Here is a 20,000-nt window from a genome sequence, read left to right as displayed (position 1 = left end):
GAAGAGCGTGGGGCTTGGTAGAACCGAGTAAACAGTCAAACCTTAGGCAGTGAAAGAAAAAGTGACTTTATGATGAAGCAGAGGAAAGACAACAGCTTAGCACTTACAGACCTTAGCCGAGATCTTGGAGCCTACCCGTCCCTGGATGGGTCTCCTATGACCTTTCCATGGACTTGGTGAGGAGTTGGAACAGAGCTCTGGGCTGGCAACCCTAACCATCTGAAACGCTGACTTGGGCTGCTTTCTTATCAGAAGGGATCCAGTGATCTCAGAAGGACCTTTGGTTTTGAAATGGTGCAAGCAAAATAATAAGGTAAAATGTTGTAAACCATTTTTTTCTGGCCCCTTCCACTTCCCAGGGGTTCCATGGGAAGTGGGGGGTGTGTATGGGAGGACTGAGTATAAACTGAATAGAACAAGTGTGGGACAGGGACAAGAGACATATGGCAGCAGGGACAAGAGACACAGGAACAGATAACTTCTGGCTTTATGCTGCTTCTTCAGGCCTGGGCTCCTGGCAGGTAGGGCCAGCCCAGCCCAGGTAACAACGGCAGCCAAAGGACTCCCAGGGTCCAGGGCCGCCATCTGGCTGCAGGTGTAGAAAGGCTTCCAGCTGTCCTCCATCTTGCCAGGCACAGCGCCCATGGCCATGGCACCGCTGGTGACTGCAGGCTATGGCTGCCCTGGTCACGTTGATTACATAGGGGCCCAGGGTGCCCACTAGGTAGTCATGGAGATGCCAGCACTCCTCCTGAAGAGAGGGGAATGATGTATCAGTGGTCCTGCTCCGTGGCTCTGACATGGTCCTTTCCCCAACCCTGGGACTCTAGCATGGGCTGCATGGCAGGTTGGAGGGACAATGTTCACCTCAGAGCTGGAGAAGCTCAGGTCCCCCCAGAGCACCACGCCGGCTGCCCCGAGTGCTGCGCTCACACCAATGGTCTGCACAAGGTCATCCTGGAGGCAAAGAACAGCTAAGCCAGGGCTGAGCTGGCCGGATCCAACTGGGCCTACTTCCACCTTTGAGAAACTTTTCTGGCTCATCGCCATGATCTGATTTCACATCTAGAGTAAGATTCCTTGGCACTGAGCCTCTAAGTGGCTTCTCAGGTCCTCCGCTCAGAAGATGTCTCTCCTCAGATGAGGGCTCCAAAGGCTGGGCTTGCCTTCCCCCTCAAGATATTCCAAGGCAGAGCCAAACTTCCTTTTCAGATGCTCCAGGATGGGACCTCCCAGGAAGAACTAGATCAGAGCCTCCCCATCAAATTCCCCTGGGGCAAGGTCTTCTCTTCAGTCATTCCTAGGACAGGGCTTTGCCTCCCCACTCATGCCTCCCCACTCAGACCCCTAGATCTCAGCTTTTACTCACCCGAGACAGGAACCTCCCAGAGCTCCGGTGTGTGAGGCGGGCATAGGCCAGAACAGGCAGAGGATGTGGGTGTCCAACAGAGGCCACACGGAAGGCCTCCTCTAGACGGTTTCGGACAAATGCCTGGTGGTAGAATGGGTGGCAGCCTGGGTGGGAGGTAGATGCTAGGGAAGAGGGCACTGGAGGCAGCCCAGAGCCAATGAAGTTGGGTGTTGCGGGCGAGGGCAGCTGGGTGGCAGTGTCCTGTGTAATTGGAAGCGATACCATGCCAGCCATTGCTACAGGCTGGGAAGCGGTAGAAACCCCAGAGCCCATGGGGTTGCAGGGCTTGGCCCAGCCGCAGTGTGTCCTCCATCAGGGCACGGGCTGCCTGCTCAAAGCCAGCACGGGCCTCATGGAGCTGCTCCTGGGGGCTCAGGTCAGGGAATACCCGCTGTGCCCAAGCCCATGAGGCTGCCTGATAGGCTCGGCGGCGGCCCCAGTTTCCAGCCCAGAGTGGGCTCCATTCCTCCCAGTCTAGCACTGCCAGGCCAGCGAAGCCACGTCCTAGGCTGCGATGGATCTGGTAGGCAGCCCGTGCCAGGTGGCGGTCAAGAGGGACAACCTGGGGGATGCCCCCATTGTGAGCTGTGCCCCCGGGCCCAAGGTAGGGATAGAGGCCCAGCTGGTTCTTGTAGAAGATGGTGATGTTCTGGCCATGAAAACGCTGGCCATGATTGGCTGTGATGCCCAGGGCCTCTAGTGGCAGGTGCACGCCGAAGCGCGTCTTACAGTGTGCTGAGGGTATGTTCCACAGCACAGAGAAGGGGCGTTCAGGAGCCCACACCAGAGGCTGGCCAAACCCTAGGCACAGGGCCACTCCGAGCGCTAGGGCCAGGCCCAGCAGCATGATCATGCCCCAGGGATGGAAACCTGCAGGAGAGAGGAGCTGTGAGCTTAGAGTCCGATTCCATGGCCATACCTTCCACATAGCCTAGAAAGCTAGGAACACTCCCCCACCTATTCCCCACAAGGATGAGGGGATGGGGAAAACATGGCCCCCCTGTAGTCCTCTAGCCCCCTCAAACCAGCCACGCCATGCATTGGCCTGGGCAGCTCCCCTCCCATGCTCTCCCTCTTTGTCATGGGACCACTGTGCCCTCTGACACCTTGCCTGCTCACAGTTCTCACCAGTCCCCTTCTGTCCTCTGTCCATCTTGTTCCCTGCCCCAGGAACACGAAACACCCTCCCCCTTGCCTGGCTTGATTCCTACTTAGCACTCAGATCTCTGCTGTGACATTACCTCCTCCGGATTTCCAAATGGACTGAGGGTATTTAGGTTCCCATCGTCCCAACATAGATCCTGCCACTGTATGCCTGTGGCAGGATCAAGGCCCTATCCGTCTAGTTCCCCGTTGCCCGGGCCCAGTCTAGGGCCTGACACACAGTAGGTGCTCAGTGAATGGTGATGAGTGACGTGGAAGGGAACTGACACCTTGTCACAGTGGCCTGGCAGAGTGGGAGGAGCAAAGGTTAGGCTTCCCTTCATCCAGGGCACAGGGCCAAGGTGGATCCCAAGGATCTTACAGAGACAGCAATCTAAGATAAGGGTGGGACGGGGGGGGTGGGTCAACAAATACACTGTCACAGCAGCACCCATCAGAAGCCTTTATTCAGCCACACTGACAGCTCAGAGCCCCAGCTGTGGAGCCTCTCCCAGCCCCGCTGCTGCTCAGGAAACAAGCAGCTTCCAGGTTCTAGGGACTGAGCTACGGCCAATGGGCTGACGCTGGTACTGTCCTAAGCAGTCCATCGACCCTGAAGGACAGTGCTTTCCCGTGGGTAGCCTCAGATGTCCTTTTCCATCCAGAATATGGGGCATCCTCTCAGGTCTTGGTACTGCGTTTCCAGCAGACTTCGTGGAGGGGGCATTGCAGGAGATGGGGGTGAGGTGGTCAAAGGGCTCAGGCAGGGGAGGGGGTGGTGGCAGTGCCGGCCCCTTGGGGGCTCTTGGGGCAGTCTGGGCAGTTAGACTAGGAGGCTTGTAGGGCGGCCGGGGAGGGGGTGCTCTGGGGAAGGCCTTGAGCAGGGTGGCAGGCAGCCGTCGGCTGGTGAAGACCAGGCCCTGCACAGGCTCACCCAGCTGGTAGCCCAGGTGGGCATAGAACTGCAGCTGGTCGTGGGTGGTGAGGTGCAGCCGGCGGAAGCCCCGGGCCTGAGCAAAAACCTCCAGGCCCTCCATAAGACGGCGGCCAAAGCCACGGCCCCTCAGAGCCCGGGCCACCACCACTGTCTCCACCAGGAGGCTCTGGGGCCGGTCCAGCACCCGTGATAAGCGGGGCATGACCACCACAATGGGGAGTGACTCGGGTGTGGGGCGGGGGCTCAGCAGCATCAGGCAGAGGGGGGGAAGGCATCTGAGGACTGGCCCAGGGAGTGCAGGCGGGAGGCTCGGCTTTCGGGGCCACTGCTCATTGATGAGGTCAGCACAGGCATCCAGGAGCTCGGGTCGGCAGTGCACAGGCTCCAGGGTCAGTTCAGCCAGGTTGGGAGCTGGGGTTCTCCTCTGGCTGGTGTGCGGGATCCAGGGGTCAGCTCAGTGGAGCCAGGACTGAGGGTCATCTCTGGATGGCATGCAGAACCCGGGGTCAGCTCAGCTAGCCTGGGGCTCAGGGTCAGCTCTGGTGTGCAGGATCCTCGGTCAGCGCGGCCAGGTTGGATCTCAGGGTCAACTCTGGCTGGCATGCAGGATCCAGAGTCAGCTCGGCTGGGCTGGTACTCAAGATCAGCTCTATCTGGTGTGCATGGTCTAGGGTAGGGGTCAGCTTTGGGGAGCCAGGGCTCAGAGTGAGCTCTGGCCTACATGTAGGATCTAGGCTCAGCTGAGTCAGGCTGGGAGCCAAGGTCATACCCTGCTGGGTTGCAGGTGGCTCAGTGGAAGGCTAGGGATTCAGAGCACAGTTTCCAGACAGTGGTATTTCCTCGGACCACAAAGGTGCTCCTCTTATGGACAATAGCCACGTTAGCTGTACCAAGAGGGAGGACAGGGTTGGGGCAGGGAGGGGCTGACAGAGTGCTAGGGAACCCAAGCATCCTGCAACTACTAAACTATACCTTGTCCCTATACTCACCTGATGACACAGGTGACCTGGAGACCATCCCCTATACCTGACTCAGGTGGACAGCAGAGGAAACAGATCCAGTGTGTCCTGCCCCACACTGGAGGGAGGCTAAAGGCTAAGGCTGGGGCAGCACCCAAAAGTCCTGGCTCCAGCCTGTTGTGGCTACAACTTTGTCCTCCCCAGGACAGTGGATTAGTCCTACCACCATGGCTGGCTGGCCATCAGACAGAACATGCAAACTAGACACCAAGACCCCCTACTTTAGACCATTCAGAATTCTCTGTGGAGGAAACACAGCTAACCCCAGGAGCTCTCTGTCCCTTCCTTTTCCCTACATTCTTGGTCCCAGCCTTTTTGGCTGCTTGGGCCATGCCTGCCACCTGAGCAATCCTGGGGCACGACTCACCCACCCATTAGGATCGGATTTCCTTCCCTGAACTGCCTTCCCTGCCTGCAGCACAGAGTCCACTGCCCCCTCCCCGACATTGTGCAGCTCAGGACACTTTGCTTGGGCAAAGACGCAAGTGTCCCTTCAGATGGGGCCCCAACAACACTGGCAAGGGGCCTGGCTCACAGTCCCACAGCAATGTGGCTCTTGCAGGCTTGGTTCCCCCCCTGGCCTGAGTTTCGTTGTCACCCTAGATAAGGACCACAGCTTCCTTCCTAAATCCACAAGGGTGTCCAACGGCCACCAGGTTGGGGGCTCAAACCTCCTGCGCCTAAATCCCATTGTTTGCCTAAATCCCATTGTTTGCCCATCCGACCCCAGGCCCTGCTGCCAGGAGGGTCTATGCTGGGGGATTTCTGGCGGTGGAGTATCCGCTAGGCCGCACGCTTTTACTCACCTGCTCCAGAGAGGACGTCCTGGCTCCCCTTCCCCACCTTCCCAAGAAGGTCCCCTGAGCTTGAGGCCAATTCCACACTGGTCATGCCCAGGTCGGAGCCCCCACCCCCACACACTATATCACACAGAGGGCTATAAGCCCCTCACCTGCATCAGCTACCTCCTCAGCAGCCGCAGCCCCGGACCTAGAGGGAGGAAGCCCCAGGACCCGCCCGCAGGCTTGGAACCCCAGACGTCCCCGCGGGCTTAACCCTTTCAGTGCCGACCCCACCTACTGTGGGCGGGGCTCCTGTATTCTCAGGGAGAGGCGGCAAGGCTGTCCTGTGGCTGTTTCCCCCTCCCTCCTAATGGGTGACAAACCGTGGAGCTTTTTCGGGGGCAGTTGCTTCGGGAGTTGGACTCTGGGTGGGTGTGGCTCGGCATGCTCTGGGAGGGAACGACAGACGCAGGGAAGGCGTGCGGGGCGGCATAGCCACTTGAGGACCGCATGCGTGGGGCGGACGGGAGACACTGAGGACGAACATGCTGCGCGTGGGAAGAGGGAGGTACTGACATGTTGAAGGCAAGATCTGGGATGCTCCGCGTCCTCGCTCCGCGCTGGCCGGTTTCTCGCTCTGTGGTTTGGATTCTTCCGACCGTCCGCGCTGGCCCCTAGTGGTGCGGCGGACGCACTGCAGCCGTCGCGGCCCGCAGCGCCCCACCTGGTCCGGATTTTCCTTAGGCCGCCAGACCCCACCCCGCCTCCGCGCGTCATCGCTTAGGCTCCGCCCCCGGTTCAGCGCGTCATAACACGGGGCCGACGCAGGTCGGGTCTTTGCCCTGGCTCCGCCTCTGTCTCTCCTGCCGTCGCCAATCCACAGCTCCCGGCTCCGTGCGCAGCAACGCTGTGACCCAGCGCAGGCTCCACCTCCTCTTCGACATGCCCTGCCCAATGCAGAGCTAGTCTCTGGCTCCTGGGCACCGCTTAGGTCCTCCCGGATTCCGTTCGGCCGATGCCCTGCCCGGATCCATCTAGTCAAAGCCTTGGCCGGGTGGGCCCGTCCTCCACCTGGCTCTACTTCCGCCTCGCCTCGTCTTGTCCCACCCTAGGCTCAGGCGCGTCTCGGACCCCGTTGGCCTCCAGGGGTAAAGGGGTCCTGTGTAGAAACCGAGCTTCCTCCTGAAATTTGGGTCCCATCCTCGGAAGCAGCCGTCCTTGGACAGACATCAGGACAGAGTGAGAGAGACGAGCCTTTCCTGTGCTCTCTGCATCCCAGCGCGTGTACGTTTTAGGCACTTAATAGCTCTTGAAGCAAGAATCATGTCTGCTTTATTTGCGAGGCTGGTACCTGTGAACAGGTTCAGGTTGCGTGCAGGGCTGGTTACTGTCAACACACAGGAGGAGCCAAAGGGCTTTACCTCTATGGCTAGACAGCCTGGGTTCCACCTAAGCTTCTCTATTTTTCTGGCTGTGCAGCCTTGGGCAAAGTGCTTACCCTTTCAGTGTGTGCCTGTTTCCTCACAACGTCATGTTAAGATTGAATGAGTTTGTCCACTTAAAATGCTTAACACAGGACTTGGGGAGGAGTAGGTCCCCAGTGAATGTCAGTTTGCTACACTGTCATGATTTGCTACAATGTCATGATTGCTACAGCTTAAAGACTGGGCTCAGTGTCTCTGGAGATATTTATGACCCTGCTGGGTGGGTGCTGGAGGCTCTAACCCCTTCAGCTCTCCTGGCCTGTAGACGTGTGCAGGTGCAGGCATGTGGTGTTGATGGTCTCTGAGAGTACTCCTGACTGTGACCATGGCTTGTGTGATAGCTTGTACTTCAGAAAGCTGTGGTCAGGCTCAGACTGCATTAGGCTGTGAAATCAAATAAAGAAAACATTTAAAATGGAGTCGAGGGACGCCTGGGTGGCTCAGTCAGTTAAGTGTCTGCCTTCGGCTCAAGTCATGATCCCAGAGTCCTGGGATCGAGTCCTGAACTGGGCTCCTTGCTCAGCGGGGACCCTGCTTCTCCCTCTCCCTTTGCTGCTCTCCTTGCTTGTGTGCTTGCTCTTTCTCTCCTTCTGCCAAATAAGTTAATTAAAAATAAAATAAAGTGGAGTCGAGAGGCTAGAAGGGGGAACTCAGACATATCACTCCTTGCAGCCCTTTGCAGACCCAACAGGAAGGAGCCTACTTTACTCCTGCAATGGGAGGAAAGGTTTTCTCATCGCCTGACAACAGCCCAGCCAACAAGAGCCTCATAACTCAATGAAAAGCCATTGCCACCACCCTTCAAACTCCCAGTTTACTCCAATGGATTTTCTGTTTGTAACAGGCCCTTCCAACTACCCCCTTTCCTCTATAAAATAGCATTCCTCCTCTTTGTTCTCCAGACTTGCCCATGGTTTTGCAACAGGTTGCATGTCCCAAATGGCACTACTTTCCTGTTCCCAAATAAACCCATTTTTGCTGGTAAAATAACTAATTTATTTTTAAGGTAAACAGGGGGCTCCATGTGTGTATCCTGGTGTATGACCAGTCACTATGTGCCCTGCTGCTCACACCGTGCTCCCTTCCAGCCACGGTAGCAGCGACATTGGAACTCCACAGCCATCCGCATCTGATCCTCAAGTGAGAGGGCACCTTGTAGGGTCAGGGGCTGGCCACCACTAGCGAGCTGGATGGAGAAACTGGTGGGGTTGAGGATGAGGAGGGCCTCAGGGTGGCTGGGGCGCCGGGCACAGCGGCCATGGCCTGAGCACAGGGCTTGACTGCACAGAAGAGCCCCACTGGTCACGTTGAGGATGAAGGGCCCCAGTGTGGTGTCCATGTACTCCTTGATGGCCTGGCAGGATTCCTGGGAGGAAGAGCATCAGGGACACACAACGATAGTGCATGGGCCTACCTAGGGCATTGAGGCCCCCAGCCTGCTGTCCCAGCCAGGACTGCAGGGATAGAAAGGGCAGGCCAGGGTCTTCCCAATCAGCCTGGCAGCTCCACCCCTGCCCCCACCCTAACCCCCCATCCTGGGCTCACTGAGCTTACCTTGGTTTTTGTGTTCTCCCAGCTCACCCAGAGCACCACTCCTGCTGCTCCCTGGGCTGCACTTTCCCCCAGGCTGTGCTCCAACTCATCCTGGGGAAAGGGACAGCACAGCTCTGAGATGCTTTCCTCCTCCCCACCCCCCACAGCAGATTGCTGTAACACCACTGGATGGGACAAATAACTCATAACCCCCACCGGGGGCCACCCTGGTCTCCCATGGCAAGAGGCAAGCCTGTCACTTTAGCCTGTGAGTGCCATGCAGCAGGCACTCCATCTTTGTGATGAAGGCTGAAACATTGCTGAGCACAGAGCTTGGCACCCAGTAGGAACTCAAGGAATGGAGCATAATGGACAAAAGTGCCCCAAGGCTGTGTGGCCTCCCTTACTGGATCTAATGCCTGACAAGGTAGGCTACAAGGTGGGTGGGGTCATAGGAGACTCACCAGGGGCAGAAAGCGGTTCGTCCAGTCATAGAAGATCTGAGCATAGGGCAGCACCGGCAGACTGGGGTCCCCAACACCCATAGCCATACGGAATGCCTCACCTACGCGATGCCGCACATACATCTGTCCCTTCCCCCGTGCCCTCCAGCTCTGCAGGCATGTAGATGCTGGATAGAGGGCACGGCTCTGGCCCCACAGCCACCCCAGCTGGTCATTCTGGGCACTGACCCCCGGTGGGCACTGGCCAGTATAGTTGGGGCTTAGAAAGTCATAGTTATAGCAGTCAGGGAAGCCATAGAAACCCCAGAGGCCACGAGGCCTCAGTGCTTGCCCTAGCCTGAGGGTGCCCGCCATCCAGGCCTGTGCAGCCTCCTGGAACTGGTTCCGTGCTGCTGCCTCCACCTCAGGAGCTGGCCAGTCAGGGTGCTGCTCCCGGACCAGTGCCCGGGAGCGCTGCCGGTAAATGTCCTTGGTGTCCCAGTTGAAGGCCCAGCGTGGGCGCCACGCCTCCCAGTCGATGACCGCCAGCCCTGAAAAGTCGGATGCAGGGATGGCAGCCAGGATGTCCTGGAAGGAGTGGGCCAGGTGGGTCTCAAGGCTGGCATTCTGGGGCAGGCCACCAAACACAGGCTCCCCGGAAGACGTGTAGTAGGGGTAGGTGCCCAGCTGGTAGCTGTAGAAAATGGTCATGTCAGGGCCACGGAAGGTCTGCCCCGGGTTGGCCACCACATCGAAGACACTGACATCCACGTCCACGCCGTACTTCTCCAGGCACCACTGCGTGTTTGCGTTCCAGATGGTGGTGAAGGGCTGGTTGGGTACCATGGGGCTCCTGGAGCCTTTAGCCGTGCTGAGCAAGCTCAGGAAGAGGGCGTAGGTGGGAAGCAGGTGGACTGCCATGGCAGAGGATGGGTCTAGGAAAACCTGGTCAGGGGAGGCAAAGCTGAAAGCAGGTTCTGAACTCTCTTACCCCTGCTTAGAGAAGGCAGGCCAAGCCCCTTGCTTATTAATCCATCCCTGCTCCACTTTGGGTAAACATTGACCTTGGCTCAGGGCTCAGGGAGGTCAGAGGGCAAAGGAAAGGCATGCAGAGGGAGCGCTGCCACTGGATGGCACACAGAGTTGCCTCGAGGGTGGGGCCTCTGCCTTCTTGTCTCTCATGGGCTTTGCCTTGGCCTACGCTAACCAATCCCCTTCCCCAAGAGCCACAGAAGCCATGACTTCTGTTTTGAGAAGAGCGGCTGAGAGACAGGCCCTCAGTCCCCAGGCTGACCTGACTGATGGGCGGGGGGGGGATCATTTCCTGTCTCTTCCCCTAGGAATCCTGGCCAGCCATCGGAAGAAGAGATGCTCAGCCACCAAGGACAGGTCAGCCCAACCCTCCTGTATACCCACCAGTCTGCCCACCTGTCCCTGCTGACCTCAGGGCTGAAGGGCCTCATCCTCCAAATTTCCTGACCCCAGCGGGAGGGCCTGGGTAGGGCTCAGCAAGATTCTGTTCCTCAACTCTGGCCCCAGCTGCACCAGACCCAGAGGAAGCTGCTGCTGGAAACTCTGAGCTTTTGTAGGGGGGGGGGGGGTCACGCCACCCAGTCTGGGGGCGGGCTGAGGGGCAGGCTGTGGGTTGGAAGGCTGAGCCCCGCAGAGGGCTGCCTTGGCGCCCCTAACAGAGTGCCTTGGTGGGAGGTGGGGCTGGGCCGGAAGCAGCCCCGCCCACAAGGTCAACACCAGGCCAGCTTTGTGGCTTTCTTTGGATTGGGGTGGGGGTGGAAACTTGAGTGGCAGACCCCGCTGGGCAGGTCTGTGTGTGGTAGCAGAGTCTGGGAGTCTCGGTACTGTATCCTGAGGGAGCACACTTTTCTGCATGGCTGCCTTATGCCATCTGCGGGCCTTGGGCACTTTTGCCTTTGTGGGCCCCTTCCTCAAAACATTAAAAAATGAGAGGCATCTGGGTGGCTCAGTGGGTTGGGGCCTCTGCCTTCAGCTCAGGTCGTGATCCAGGGGTCCTGGGATGGAGCCCAGCACCAGGCTCTCTGCTCAGTGGGGAGCCTGCTTCCCTTCCTCTCTCTCTGCCTGCCTCTCTGTGTACTTGTGATCTGTCAAATAAATAAAATCTTTAAAAAAAAAAAACATTAAAAAATGCATTTTAAACTGTGCTGGTACAAGGACAGGTACCATCCAGACTGAAGTCATTATTATATGTTCATTATGAGTATATATTTTCCTCTGCTTAAAAAAGTGAAGACATTTCTTGGGCCCCTGCAAGTATTGCAGCCCCAGGCCCTACACCCACTTGCCCTAGGTGGGGGGGGTGACTAACTCCCCTCTGCTTTAGGGACAAGTCTGAAAGGCACTGTCTAGGACGTTGGGGCCGATCAGCGAATGTGTCTTTGTGAAGCCCCGGTCAGCTACGGCCCAGGCCTCTGTGCAAGGCCCAGTAGTGTGTGCGCGTGCAAGTGCGGACCCAGTACCTAAACTGGGTGTGAGAGTCCACGGTCTCATGACTGAGACCCCGTGTTTGGGTGAGCCTGGGTAGGTCAATGACCACATGCTTGTTCATTCGTGATTTCACTTGTTTGCTGATTCAGAAACTGATTACTGAGACTTGCTAGGTGCACAGGCCCAGGCTCAGGTACGCCTGCCAGGGTGTGGTGAGGGGAGGCTCATGGACCTGGTCTGGGCGAGAGTGCTGCCTGAGTCTAGGGCCCAGTCTGAGCCTGAGCTAGGGATACCCCTCCCCCGCCAGCACAGTGGCCAGTGAGTCAGTGATAGCCGGCTACCATCTGCACTTCATCCCCCAGGCTAGGATGGAGAAGTTGACAGCACCAGAGGAGGACCCCAGCACAGGATCTCACCACAGAGGTGGTGGCTGCTGTTTTATTCAGGAATCAGGGCCACAGAGTGATGACCATTAGGCGCAGAGAGTCTGGCGCAACTCTTGAGGGGACAGGAGAGCATCAAGGCAGCCCCGACTCCCTCTCCCTGAGGGTTCACAGTACCTTCAGGTGCCCCCAGAAACCTAGTGCTGCAATTGGCACAACCCAGCCAACTGTCAGGCCAGCATCCTCCAGCAGCCTTGGTCGAAGGGAGACGCTCCAATGGCGGAACCGCAGGAAGATGCTCCCCAGATGCTCCCCCTAGAGCCCTGCAGACAGAACTACCCCTGCTGCGCTCCGTTGGCCAGATTGGCCCAAGTGCCATGTGAGTCTGGGGTCCATCCGGCTTCGTGGTCCAGCCCTGCCTGCTCTCTGGTGACGTGCACACCCCAGGTCTGAGCCACCTTACTCCGCTTTACCCCATCCCACCCACAGCTGTGGCTGTCCCGAGTTGCACCTTCCACAAGGCTGTTGTCCAGGTCCTCCTGGAAAGGGATGTGAGGTTTGCCCGGAAGGGTCCCAGCCAGATGAGTGCAGGTCACAGGTGTTTGGGGGAGGTAACACGCATGTAAAGTCACACATGTAGGGAAACCACAGCTTTGCTGGCTATGCAGTCCTGGCTAGGTGGGGAAGGCCACGGATGCTGGGTGTTACAGTTGTGGGTGGGGTAGCTCACTGGTGTGTTTGAGGGTCACAGCTGGGTAGGGGAAGTCAGAGGTGTGAGGGCAACGAGGGCAGTAAGTCACAGCTTCTTCCTTGCCCTCTTTTTGCTGGCTCCATCATCTCATGACCTTATAGACCAACACCTTCATCTTCTGTCCAGCAGACTTCTCCCCACCATGGCCATGAGAGCTGGGCATCCTTCCGCCTCAGCCTTCTCCCCCCACCGCATGAACTGATGTTGCCTTCCCCGTGCTACTGCTTAGCCCCCTTCCCTCCATTCTCTGCTGTTGCTCGGCTGTTGTCAGCCAGAGGGAGGAGGATCACTTTACAACCTGAGCTGACATCAGCGTGGTGGGGCTTGCTGCTCTGGGCTCTGTTCTGCTGACTGCCTCTGACTTGGCCTCTGCATCTGGTGTGCATCAGGAGGACAGGGCCCTTTGCTGGTGTTGCTCACGGATGCAGCCCAGCCCAGCCCAGGTACATGTGTATGCTGTTTGCTGAACAGGTGAGACGGTCACCGCCGTCAGGCAAAGTCAGGCGTGGTGGCGCTCAAAGGTGGCCCTTCCTGCCCTTCCTGCAGTTAACACCCTGGCCACGCCACAGCCCAGGAATGAGGCTGAGCCTGAGCCAGGCTGTGTTCAGTCCCAGCTGTGTTCCGACTTCCTCCAGCCTTTGCCTGCATTTTGTCTCAAGCTTCCCCTTCCCCTTTTAAAACTCACTGTAGAAGGCACTTCCGTGAGGATACCTCCCTTGAGTCTTTGTGGCTGGGCTGCCCCCCTTCACCACTTGGCTGTTTCTTGAGTCTGTCTTCCCACAGCCAGTGTTTGCTGAGGGCAGGGCCTGCATCATCACTGACATGGACAAGGGGACCCCAAGTGCGGGTCTTATGGCTGAGGACAGGGGCAGAGCCCCTTCCGAAGCAGGGGAATGAAGCAGGCCGGAGCTGGTCTGATGACTCCAGATGCTACTTCTCTCCCCTGGGAAAGCTAGGGACAAGCCACATTCTCCCAGGGTCAGGAAGGGGCTGACCTTTGAGGAGGTCTCTGTTCCCAGACTCAAGATGTCTCCTTCTTGCCCCAACATAAATCTTTGCAGTGGGTCAGGGACAAGACTTCAGGATTCAGGTCCCAAACCCCAGTGGAGACCTGTGACCCAGCTGGGGAGAGGTATGTGGGGCTGGAGTCCACTGCCCTTGGGAGCAGGGAGTGGAGGAGACGCCCTTGCCTATGGGAACAGCAAGGAGGGGTAGTCTGCCCAGCTAGGGAAGATCAAATATCCACTTCCCCGTTCTCCCTGGGTGGGCAAGGCGAGGTGAGTGGCACTGGGCCAGCTGGGACCCAGGGGCAAGGAGCAGAAACACAATGAGCCTGGTCCCTCACAGAAGGCTGGGCCCAACCACTTTCCAATCAATACAGAGAAAGCAAGACCCTGGGTGTTGGGATGGAATGTGAATCCCTCCATTCCCGGTGGCCCCAGCCTCAGCAGGCAGCTGCAGAATGGGCAGCTCTGGGCCTCCAGGTTCCACGGAGCGCGTTTGACAGGAAGTCCCCAGCACAGGGTCTCATAGAGACAGAGCTGCGCTCAAACCTGAGAGACACTGGGATCTCCGTCACGTGTCCTGCCTAGGTGCACACAGTCTAAGCACAGAAGCAGTTGTTTTGTATTTAATTTACAAAAGAGACCCCAAAATAATAATAATAAACTATCCAAGGGCAGGAGAGTAGGGTCAGGTCCTCTCTGGCCCAGCTGTGCCCCTCTTCCTCTCTGGCAGGGAGAGAAGGGGCCTCTCAGGGAATTGCCCCTCCCCCTTAGAACAGGGGGGTGAGAGCTGGTATGGACGCCCTGCTGGGCATCCCCAGGGATCTGCCCCCTTGGGGCTCCAGTCTGTCCACCTCTTGCAGGCTCCTACGTGCCCGGCAGAGCCCTTGTGGCAGAGGCCAGCTTGCCCGGCGGCCAGGTGAGAGATCCCTATAAAGTCCAGGTCAGGGCCAGGGCTGCCACAGCCAGCGAGCCAGTGAGGTGGGACCCAGCCCCAGCCCCATGGGCACCCCCAGTTGCCCGTGTTCGGTCCCACTGGCATTGCTCGCCACCCCAGCCCAAGTAGCACTGGCAGCGAAAGTGCGTCTGCAGGTAGTTGAGATCAGCCCAGCTGAGCTCCCCCTCCGGCCGCAGCTGGGGCTCACCCGGGACGTGGCTTGGCACCAGGCGGAAGCTGCTGACACTGAGGTGCAGGAAGGTACTGGCGCTGGGGTCACGGCGTACACAGCGCCCGTGGCCGTGGCACTGGGCCCAGCTGCAATACTGGGCAGCCCAGGACACGTTGACTACGTAGGGGACCAGCAGCCGTGTCAGGTAATCCTTGAGGTACTGGCAGGTCTCCTGGAGGCAGAGGCCAGGGATCAGGTCAGTGGCCTCAACCCATAGGCCCAGATAGAAACTCTGTGTTCATCCTGCAGTGTCTGTACATTCTTGTAACAGCACGCACATGTGTTCACATACGTGCATGCTCCAGCCCTGACCGCCCGTTTCCACTGAGAAAGGAGGTGGCTAAAGAGGTGAGCCCAGGGCATGGGGGTAGGGTGAGGGGGAAGGGTGGACCTCTGAGGCTGTTCAGGACAGCATGACCCCTTTCCTGGGAATAGGGAAGGGACCCTTTCTTTGTTGGGACCAGAGATGCCTTGGGAGGGAGACAGACAAAGGGCCCCATCTAGGTTGGTTTGCCCACCTTGAGGTAGGCAGCCGAAAGCTGCAACTCTCTGCCTGTCCCCCACTCCCGCAGACTCCGCTCTGGTAGGCAGGGGTGGAGGGGGGTCTTACTCACCGTGCTGGTGGTGTAGCCTGCATCCCCCCAGAGGATGACCCCGGCCGCGCCCAGAGCTGCACTCTCACCAATGGTGGAGATGAGATCCATCTGTGTGGGAGGAGGACGGTCACTGGGGAAGACTGAGACCACAGGGTGAGGACCAAACAGGCTGGACAGGCCCCCACCCTGTTCTGACTTTCTGGTCCCCTCAGCCCCGTACCCCTTCCCACCCTCAGGCAGAGGCTGTTTCCCTTTCTCATTAGATGTGCAAGCCATTTGCACTCCTACTCTGGCTTCCATTTCCCAAGCCAATGGCCCACTCAAATCTAGGATGTATCTATCCGGATGAATTCCAAAGTGAGGATGCCTAGTCCCGAGTCCCTGCTCTGCCCTGGATGTGCTGGGAAGCTTTGGGCAAATTTCTCAGCATCTCGACCTGAATTTTCTCATCTGCAAAATGGAGCTAATGATGCCACCCTTTCACAAGGTCACAGAGAGAATGACGGGAGGGGATGGAGAGCAGCTAGTCAGCTGGAGGGTAGGAGGCCCCTTGCTATCCCACTCCCGCCCCCACAGTGGTTGGGGGTGGTGGGGGAAGGCAGGGCCTCGGAAGGTACATACCTCGCTCAGCCCCGTGAGCTTGCGGCTATAGGTGGGTCGTGTGAACACGTAGACCGGGAGCGCGTGGTTGGCGTGGTGGGTGTGAGCCACGCGGAGGGCCTCCTGAACCCGGAAGCTGACGAAGTTGCGGCCGTGGGTGGAGGACGCAAGGGCCTCGTCCAGGTAGACGGAGGGGAAGAGGGCTGTGCTCTCCGCCCACAGCCAGGCCAGCTGGTCATTTCGGGAGACCTCGACGTCAGGGCAGCGGCCCGTATAGGTTTCCCAGTTCTGCACGTAGTCGTGGTTGTAACAGTCGGGGAAGAGGTAGAAGCCCCAGAGGTGCCGTGGTCTCACGGCCTTGACAAAGCGCAGCGTTTCCAGCATGAACTGCCGGGCGGCAAACTCAAACTCGTACTGCGCCTCCTTGACCACACGCTCTGCCGGCCAGTCTGGGTGGCGAATAGCCACCAATTGGCGTGACGACTGGCGGTATATGTCCTTGTCCTGCCAGTTGCGCACCCACACGGGCCGCCAGTCCTCCCAGTCGATGACCGCCAGGCCCGCGGGCTCCTGGGTACGGATGTAGTGCTCCACATGCTCCTGCAGCATCTTCAGATGCGCCCAGAGGCTGCCATTCTGTGGCACACCCCCGTGCACAGACCGTCCCTCGGAACTGAAGCGTGGATACAGGCCCAGCCGGTCATGGTAGAAGATGGTGATATTCTGGTTCACGAAACCCTCGTTAGGTGAGGCCTGAACATCAAAGGCCTTCAGGTCCAGGGGCACCTTGAGGCGAGGGCCACAGTCTTGTGTGGGCACATCCCATGCTACCACGAAGGGCCGGCCGGTGAAGATGGGTGGCGCTGTGGGCTTGAGCTGGGTGGCCCATGCCACCAACACCAGGGCCAGTGTGATGGCAGGGCACAGGCCTGCCCACATGCTGGGGGCTGCAGGAAGATGGTGTCACCTGCCTGGCACCAGCTCAGGAACTGGGGGAAAGATGGGAGAGAGCAAGTCAGTCTACAGAATCCTGGAGGTGCCGACCCCAAACCCATTCACACTCCCACAGCCCAGGCTCTGTTGGGGCACAGTGCCCAGGTTGTTCAGACCCTGTTAGGTGAGTGTTACAGGTCTGAGAGACCACAGGCCAGTGAGGGGAAGGCAAGACACCCTGGGAACTCACTGCCAGGAACACAGGGCTCCTTCCTGGAGCAGGTGACTTATGGCTGGGCAGACACCTCAGGTAGATCTGTGACTCAGAACTGGCAGACTGAGCCATGGACTCGCTGCTCAGAAATAGAGATATCTGCATACCACCCAACACAAGGTTTCAGAGAGCCCCGAACCCGAGGCCCACTCTGTACCCCGTGAAGAATTCCCGATCCAGAGAAATGATAGCATTTGGATAAGGCAGGGCACAGCTCATGCAGCCACCAGGAAGCTGGAACACAGCCGCGGAACTGGTATCTGTGTAGCACCCGCCCGGCAGAAGAGCGGGGCTGTCAGGACTTTGTCTCGAGCGCACTCTCCCAAGCTTGGTGGAGGCCCGCACCCGGACAAAGGGGCGGCAGACCTCCCACGGCGGCGCCAGCGAACCGGCCCTTCCCTCCGCAGCCGCCGGGAATGCGCGCGCGCGCGCCCGCCCGCCAGGCGGGTCCGGGGAGGAGCTCACTTCGCCTGGCCTTTGTGCGGGACCCCGCCCCCGCCCCGCACGTGGGGCCTGAGCCGGGCCGGGTGGGGGGAGGGTTCTTGGGCCGTCCAGCTGGGCTCTTCCCGGGGGGTCCAGAACTCAGCCTGTCGGGGAACGCCGCTAGGTTTGCACTGCTCGCCCTCACCTCGCGCGGGGCGCTGCCGGGACCCGCGCCATGACCACCGCCATCCCCGGCCCAGCCCGGCCCACTCCAGCCGCTCGCCGAGGCGCGGCCCGGGCTCGGCGCCTCTGCTGCTCCGCCCCCCCACGCCCCGGCCCGCGGGCTCTTTAAGAATCCAGAGCGGAGGTGGGCCCGGGGCAGGACTTGAGGCCGGGGCGGGAAGGTGTTCCTGACTTTCACGCAGCCAGTGCCGCGTTCGGCCTCCAAGTTCTCAGATCCTCCGCCGAGGAATGTGGCCACCCATCTGGGGACGTGAGGCCCCTCCGAATGGGGCTTTCTTCTGGATTCTGAGGCGCGAGCTCTTATCAGCCCAAGAAATCCTCCCCCGCCAGCTCGCGGCCGGTGGTACAGTCCTCCCCGCTCCGCCGCGCGACCAGCCGCTTAAAGGGACAGCGCTAGGGACTGGAGTCGTGGAGGGAATAAAGAAGGTGGTGTTCCTCCGCCCGTCCATAAGGTGGTGCTGAGGGACCCGGGGCCTTGGCTGGGGGCAGCAGAGGATCTGGCCCTGTACCCGCGAGTGTGGCTTCCAGCTCTGCGGCCATTAGTTTGGAAAGAGGGACGGTGACCAGTGCCGACCTCGGGCCTCCCGGACAACAACACCCAATCCCTACGGATCAGGGCTCCCTTCCCCCCGTTCCATTTTGAAGGGAAGCCCCGCCCCCTGCTAGACTTGGGGAGGGGGCCAAGCACCAGCCTCTTAGCCCTTGCTGGGCTGGGCCGAGGCCGTGGGTTGTCTTGGCAACACGACCTTTGAGTCGTAGCGTGGCCGTTCCCGCTGGGGGCTGTAAGCCAGCGGGCCCTGGGGATAGAGCCCCCAGCCCGCGACCTGCATTAGGGACAGGCCCATGCCTGGGCTCCCGTTCCTTCCTGCCCAGGCTCTCTGGAGGCCTGTAGGAACCCCCCAGCCTTTATTTCAACCTGAAGAGGCTGCTACCCCCAGAAGTACCCGGCCCAACTGCAGAGAGAGCCAGCCTGGCTAGAGGGGCTTCCCCGGGCCTCCACCCGGTATCATGAGCCCTTTCGCCCCACAAGCCCCTCCCGCTGGGGAGCAGCCTTGGAGCCGGACCGGGCCAAGATCTCCCTGCGTCTTCCTAGATCCTCTGCCCCTTAGGGGGCTCAGCTCCCCCAAAGGGCCCGGGTCTGCATCACCAGCCCATTCCCGTCTGCGCGCCAGGGAGGGGTTGGAGAAAGAGCTCCTGTGAACGGATCTAAGAGGGTGCAGAGCAGTCGCCTGCACTGGGCTCACCTGTGTGGGAGCCCGTGGGCCCAGTGGGTCGGCGGCCTCCCTTCTTCCCTGGGTGAGCCTCTCTAGCTAAGCTACTCGCACCAGCTGCTGCCCGCCGGGCAGCCCGCCGGCGACTTGATAAACCCCATCCCCTCCCACCCGCTCCCGCCTCCCACCCCAACCCTTTTTCCTCACTTCCTGCTGCCCCTCTGAGGAAAGGGCCAGAAACAAGCGCGGGGAAGGGACACGCCTTGAACCCTGTTTCCCTCCGACATGCCCTGCTGGCTGGCTGCCCTCCCCCCCCCCCCCCCCCCACCCTGCAGTATACTCTGGCTCTGGGAACTGCACCAGGTGACGGGAAGGCTGTAGGACTTGGCTCAGGTGACAGCCTCCGCCATGCCGGCAGCTTCCTAACCCTGAAAGCTCTTCTCCCTAACCTCCCCTTGAGGTCGGCACTGGTCCTCAAATCCAGTAGCCTGTGGGTAGAGGGGCCCAGTGGTGGGATGTTTGGCTGACGGTCCCCCAAGGCAGGTGGTGAAGAAGGGAACAGGCTCCGGGGGGTTTTGGGGAACTTCCAGGAGCTGGGGCAATTTTCCCCACTGACAGCGGAAGCATCCCAAATGTGACAGAGTGGAAAACATGTTGATGTGTGTGGCTGTGCAGTGTGGGGGTTGGGACAGGGGCTGGGAGGGGTCTATAGGCCCCCAGATTCCTGAGTGAACTTTACCAAGACACTGTAGAGTAGGGAGCTCATAACTTGGCTGAGAAAAGGGCTGTTTCTATGGGAAGGGGGTGCCCATAACAGGACTGGCCCCAGGGAGAGCTGCAGCGGAGTCCCAGCAGGCTGTTCTAGAGGGGTGGGCAAGACTGCACACCCTCAAATCACCCTCAGCCTACCCCATTTACCCTACTGGCCCACCTCCCTGAGGCCAGGGACCCTCTCCTAACAGAAGGCCATGGAAGACTGGGCAACTGGGTACACACCCTAGAGTACCACCAAGGACCAAGGAGTCCAGGACATGGCAAGGGAGGGTGTGTCCCCATACCATTGTGCTGGCTCCGTAAGGGACACAAGCCTTGGAAATGGCAAGGGTGGGGGCCCCTGGGGAAACAAAGGCCAGACCAGACAGTCCCAGGGCAGGGACACTTCCTCAGGCAGCCAGCAGGAAGGAAGTGAACACAGCCCAGT

The 20,000-nt window shown here is 59.4% G+C and overlaps 4 protein-coding genes across 7 annotated transcripts; all 4 read right to left on the bottom strand.

Moving 5' to 3' along the window:
• Positions 1-279: 279 nt before the first annotated feature.
• Positions 280-5,838, bottom strand: HYAL3 (hyaluronidase 3). Its single transcript, XM_047693499.1, is given in 5 exon segments — positions 280-751; positions 868-957; positions 1,370-1,501; positions 1,503-2,281; positions 5,463-5,838. Coding segments are annotated over 4 exon segments (1,248 nt in total). The 5' UTR covers positions 2,265-2,281; positions 5,463-5,838; the 3' UTR covers positions 280-487.
• Positions 3,002-4,474, bottom strand: NAA80 (N-alpha-acetyltransferase 80, NatH catalytic subunit). The gene is given in 7 exon segments (XM_053447785.1): positions 3,002-3,311; positions 3,313-3,756; positions 3,759-3,806; positions 3,808-3,909; positions 3,911-3,937; positions 3,939-3,985; positions 4,066-4,474. Coding segments are annotated over 7 exon segments (975 nt in total). The 5' UTR covers positions 4,259-4,474; the 3' UTR covers positions 3,002-3,197.
• Positions 5,839-7,754: 1,916 nt separating the features above from the next.
• Positions 7,755-10,758, bottom strand: HYAL1 (hyaluronidase 1). 2 transcript variants are annotated; one of them, XM_047693495.1, is made up of 4 exons: positions 10,169-10,758; positions 8,774-9,697; positions 8,331-8,420; positions 7,755-8,142 (listed from the first exon to the last, which is right to left on the bottom strand). In XM_047693495.1, exons 2-4 carry the CDS (start codon positions 9,671-9,673, stop codon positions 7,828-7,830), a joined length of 1,305 nt encoding a protein of 434 aa, XP_047549451.1. In that variant the 5' UTR covers positions 9,674-9,697; positions 10,169-10,758; the 3' UTR covers positions 7,755-7,827. The 2 variants fall into 2 exon arrangements, with proteins under 2 accessions (XP_047549451.1, XP_047549448.1); XM_047693492.1 differs by having other exon boundaries at positions 10,195-10,758.
• Positions 10,759-13,961: 3,203 nt separating this feature from the next.
• Positions 13,962-18,975, bottom strand: HYAL2 (hyaluronidase 2). 3 transcript variants are annotated; one of them, XM_047693481.1, is made up of 4 exons: positions 18,833-18,975; positions 15,737-16,704; positions 15,134-15,223; positions 13,962-14,691 (listed from the first exon to the last, which is right to left on the bottom strand). In XM_047693481.1, exons 2-4 carry the CDS (start codon positions 16,652-16,654, stop codon positions 14,281-14,283), a joined length of 1,419 nt encoding a protein of 472 aa, XP_047549437.1. In that variant the 5' UTR covers positions 16,655-16,704; positions 18,833-18,975; the 3' UTR covers positions 13,962-14,280. The 3 variants fall into 3 exon arrangements, with proteins under 3 accessions (XP_047549437.1, XP_047549442.1, XP_047549444.1); XM_047693486.1 differs by lacking the exon at positions 18,833-18,975 and adding an exon at positions 17,551-17,872; XM_047693488.1 differs by lacking the exon at positions 18,833-18,975 and adding an exon at positions 17,080-17,333.
• Positions 18,976-20,000: the final 1,025 nt, after the last annotated feature.

Source organism: Lutra lutra, chromosome 1, assembly GCF_902655055.1.
Source record: "Lutra lutra chromosome 1, mLutLut1.2, whole genome shotgun sequence".
Classification (NCBI taxonomy): domain Eukaryota; kingdom Metazoa; phylum Chordata; class Mammalia; order Carnivora; family Mustelidae; genus Lutra; species Lutra lutra.
Note: the sequence above shows the minus strand (reverse complement) of the source record. Positions and strands in the feature narration are given on the sequence as shown.

What these genes read in the sequence shown, in the direction of transcription:
- HYAL2 (XM_047693481.1), bottom strand. Translation starts at nt 16,654, where the DNA reads ATGTGGGCAGGCCTGTGCCCTGCCATCACACTGGCCCTGGTGTTGGTG. An exon ending in AGCTCACGGGGCTGAGCGAG is followed by an intron (nt 15,224 to 15,736) that starts GTATGTACCTTC and finishes CCTCCCACACAG; the next exon opens with ATGGATCTCATCTCCACCAT. An exon ending in CAGGCTACACCACCAGCACG is followed by an intron (nt 14,692 to 15,133) that starts GTGAGTAAGACC and finishes CTCTGCCTCCAG; the next exon opens with GAGACCTGCCAGTACCTCAA.
- HYAL1 (XM_047693492.1), bottom strand. Translation starts at nt 10,215, where the DNA reads ATGAGGCCCTTCAGCCCTGAG. An exon ending in TGAGGCCCTTCAGCCCTGAG is followed by an intron (nt 9,698 to 10,194) that starts GTCAGCAGGGAC and finishes TCCCCTGACCAG; the next exon opens with GTTTTCCTAGACCCATCCTC. An exon ending in CGAACCGCTTTCTGCCCCTG is followed by an intron (nt 8,421 to 8,773) that starts GTGAGTCTCCTA and finishes CCCTTTCCCCAG; the next exon opens with GATGAGTTGGAGCACAGCCT.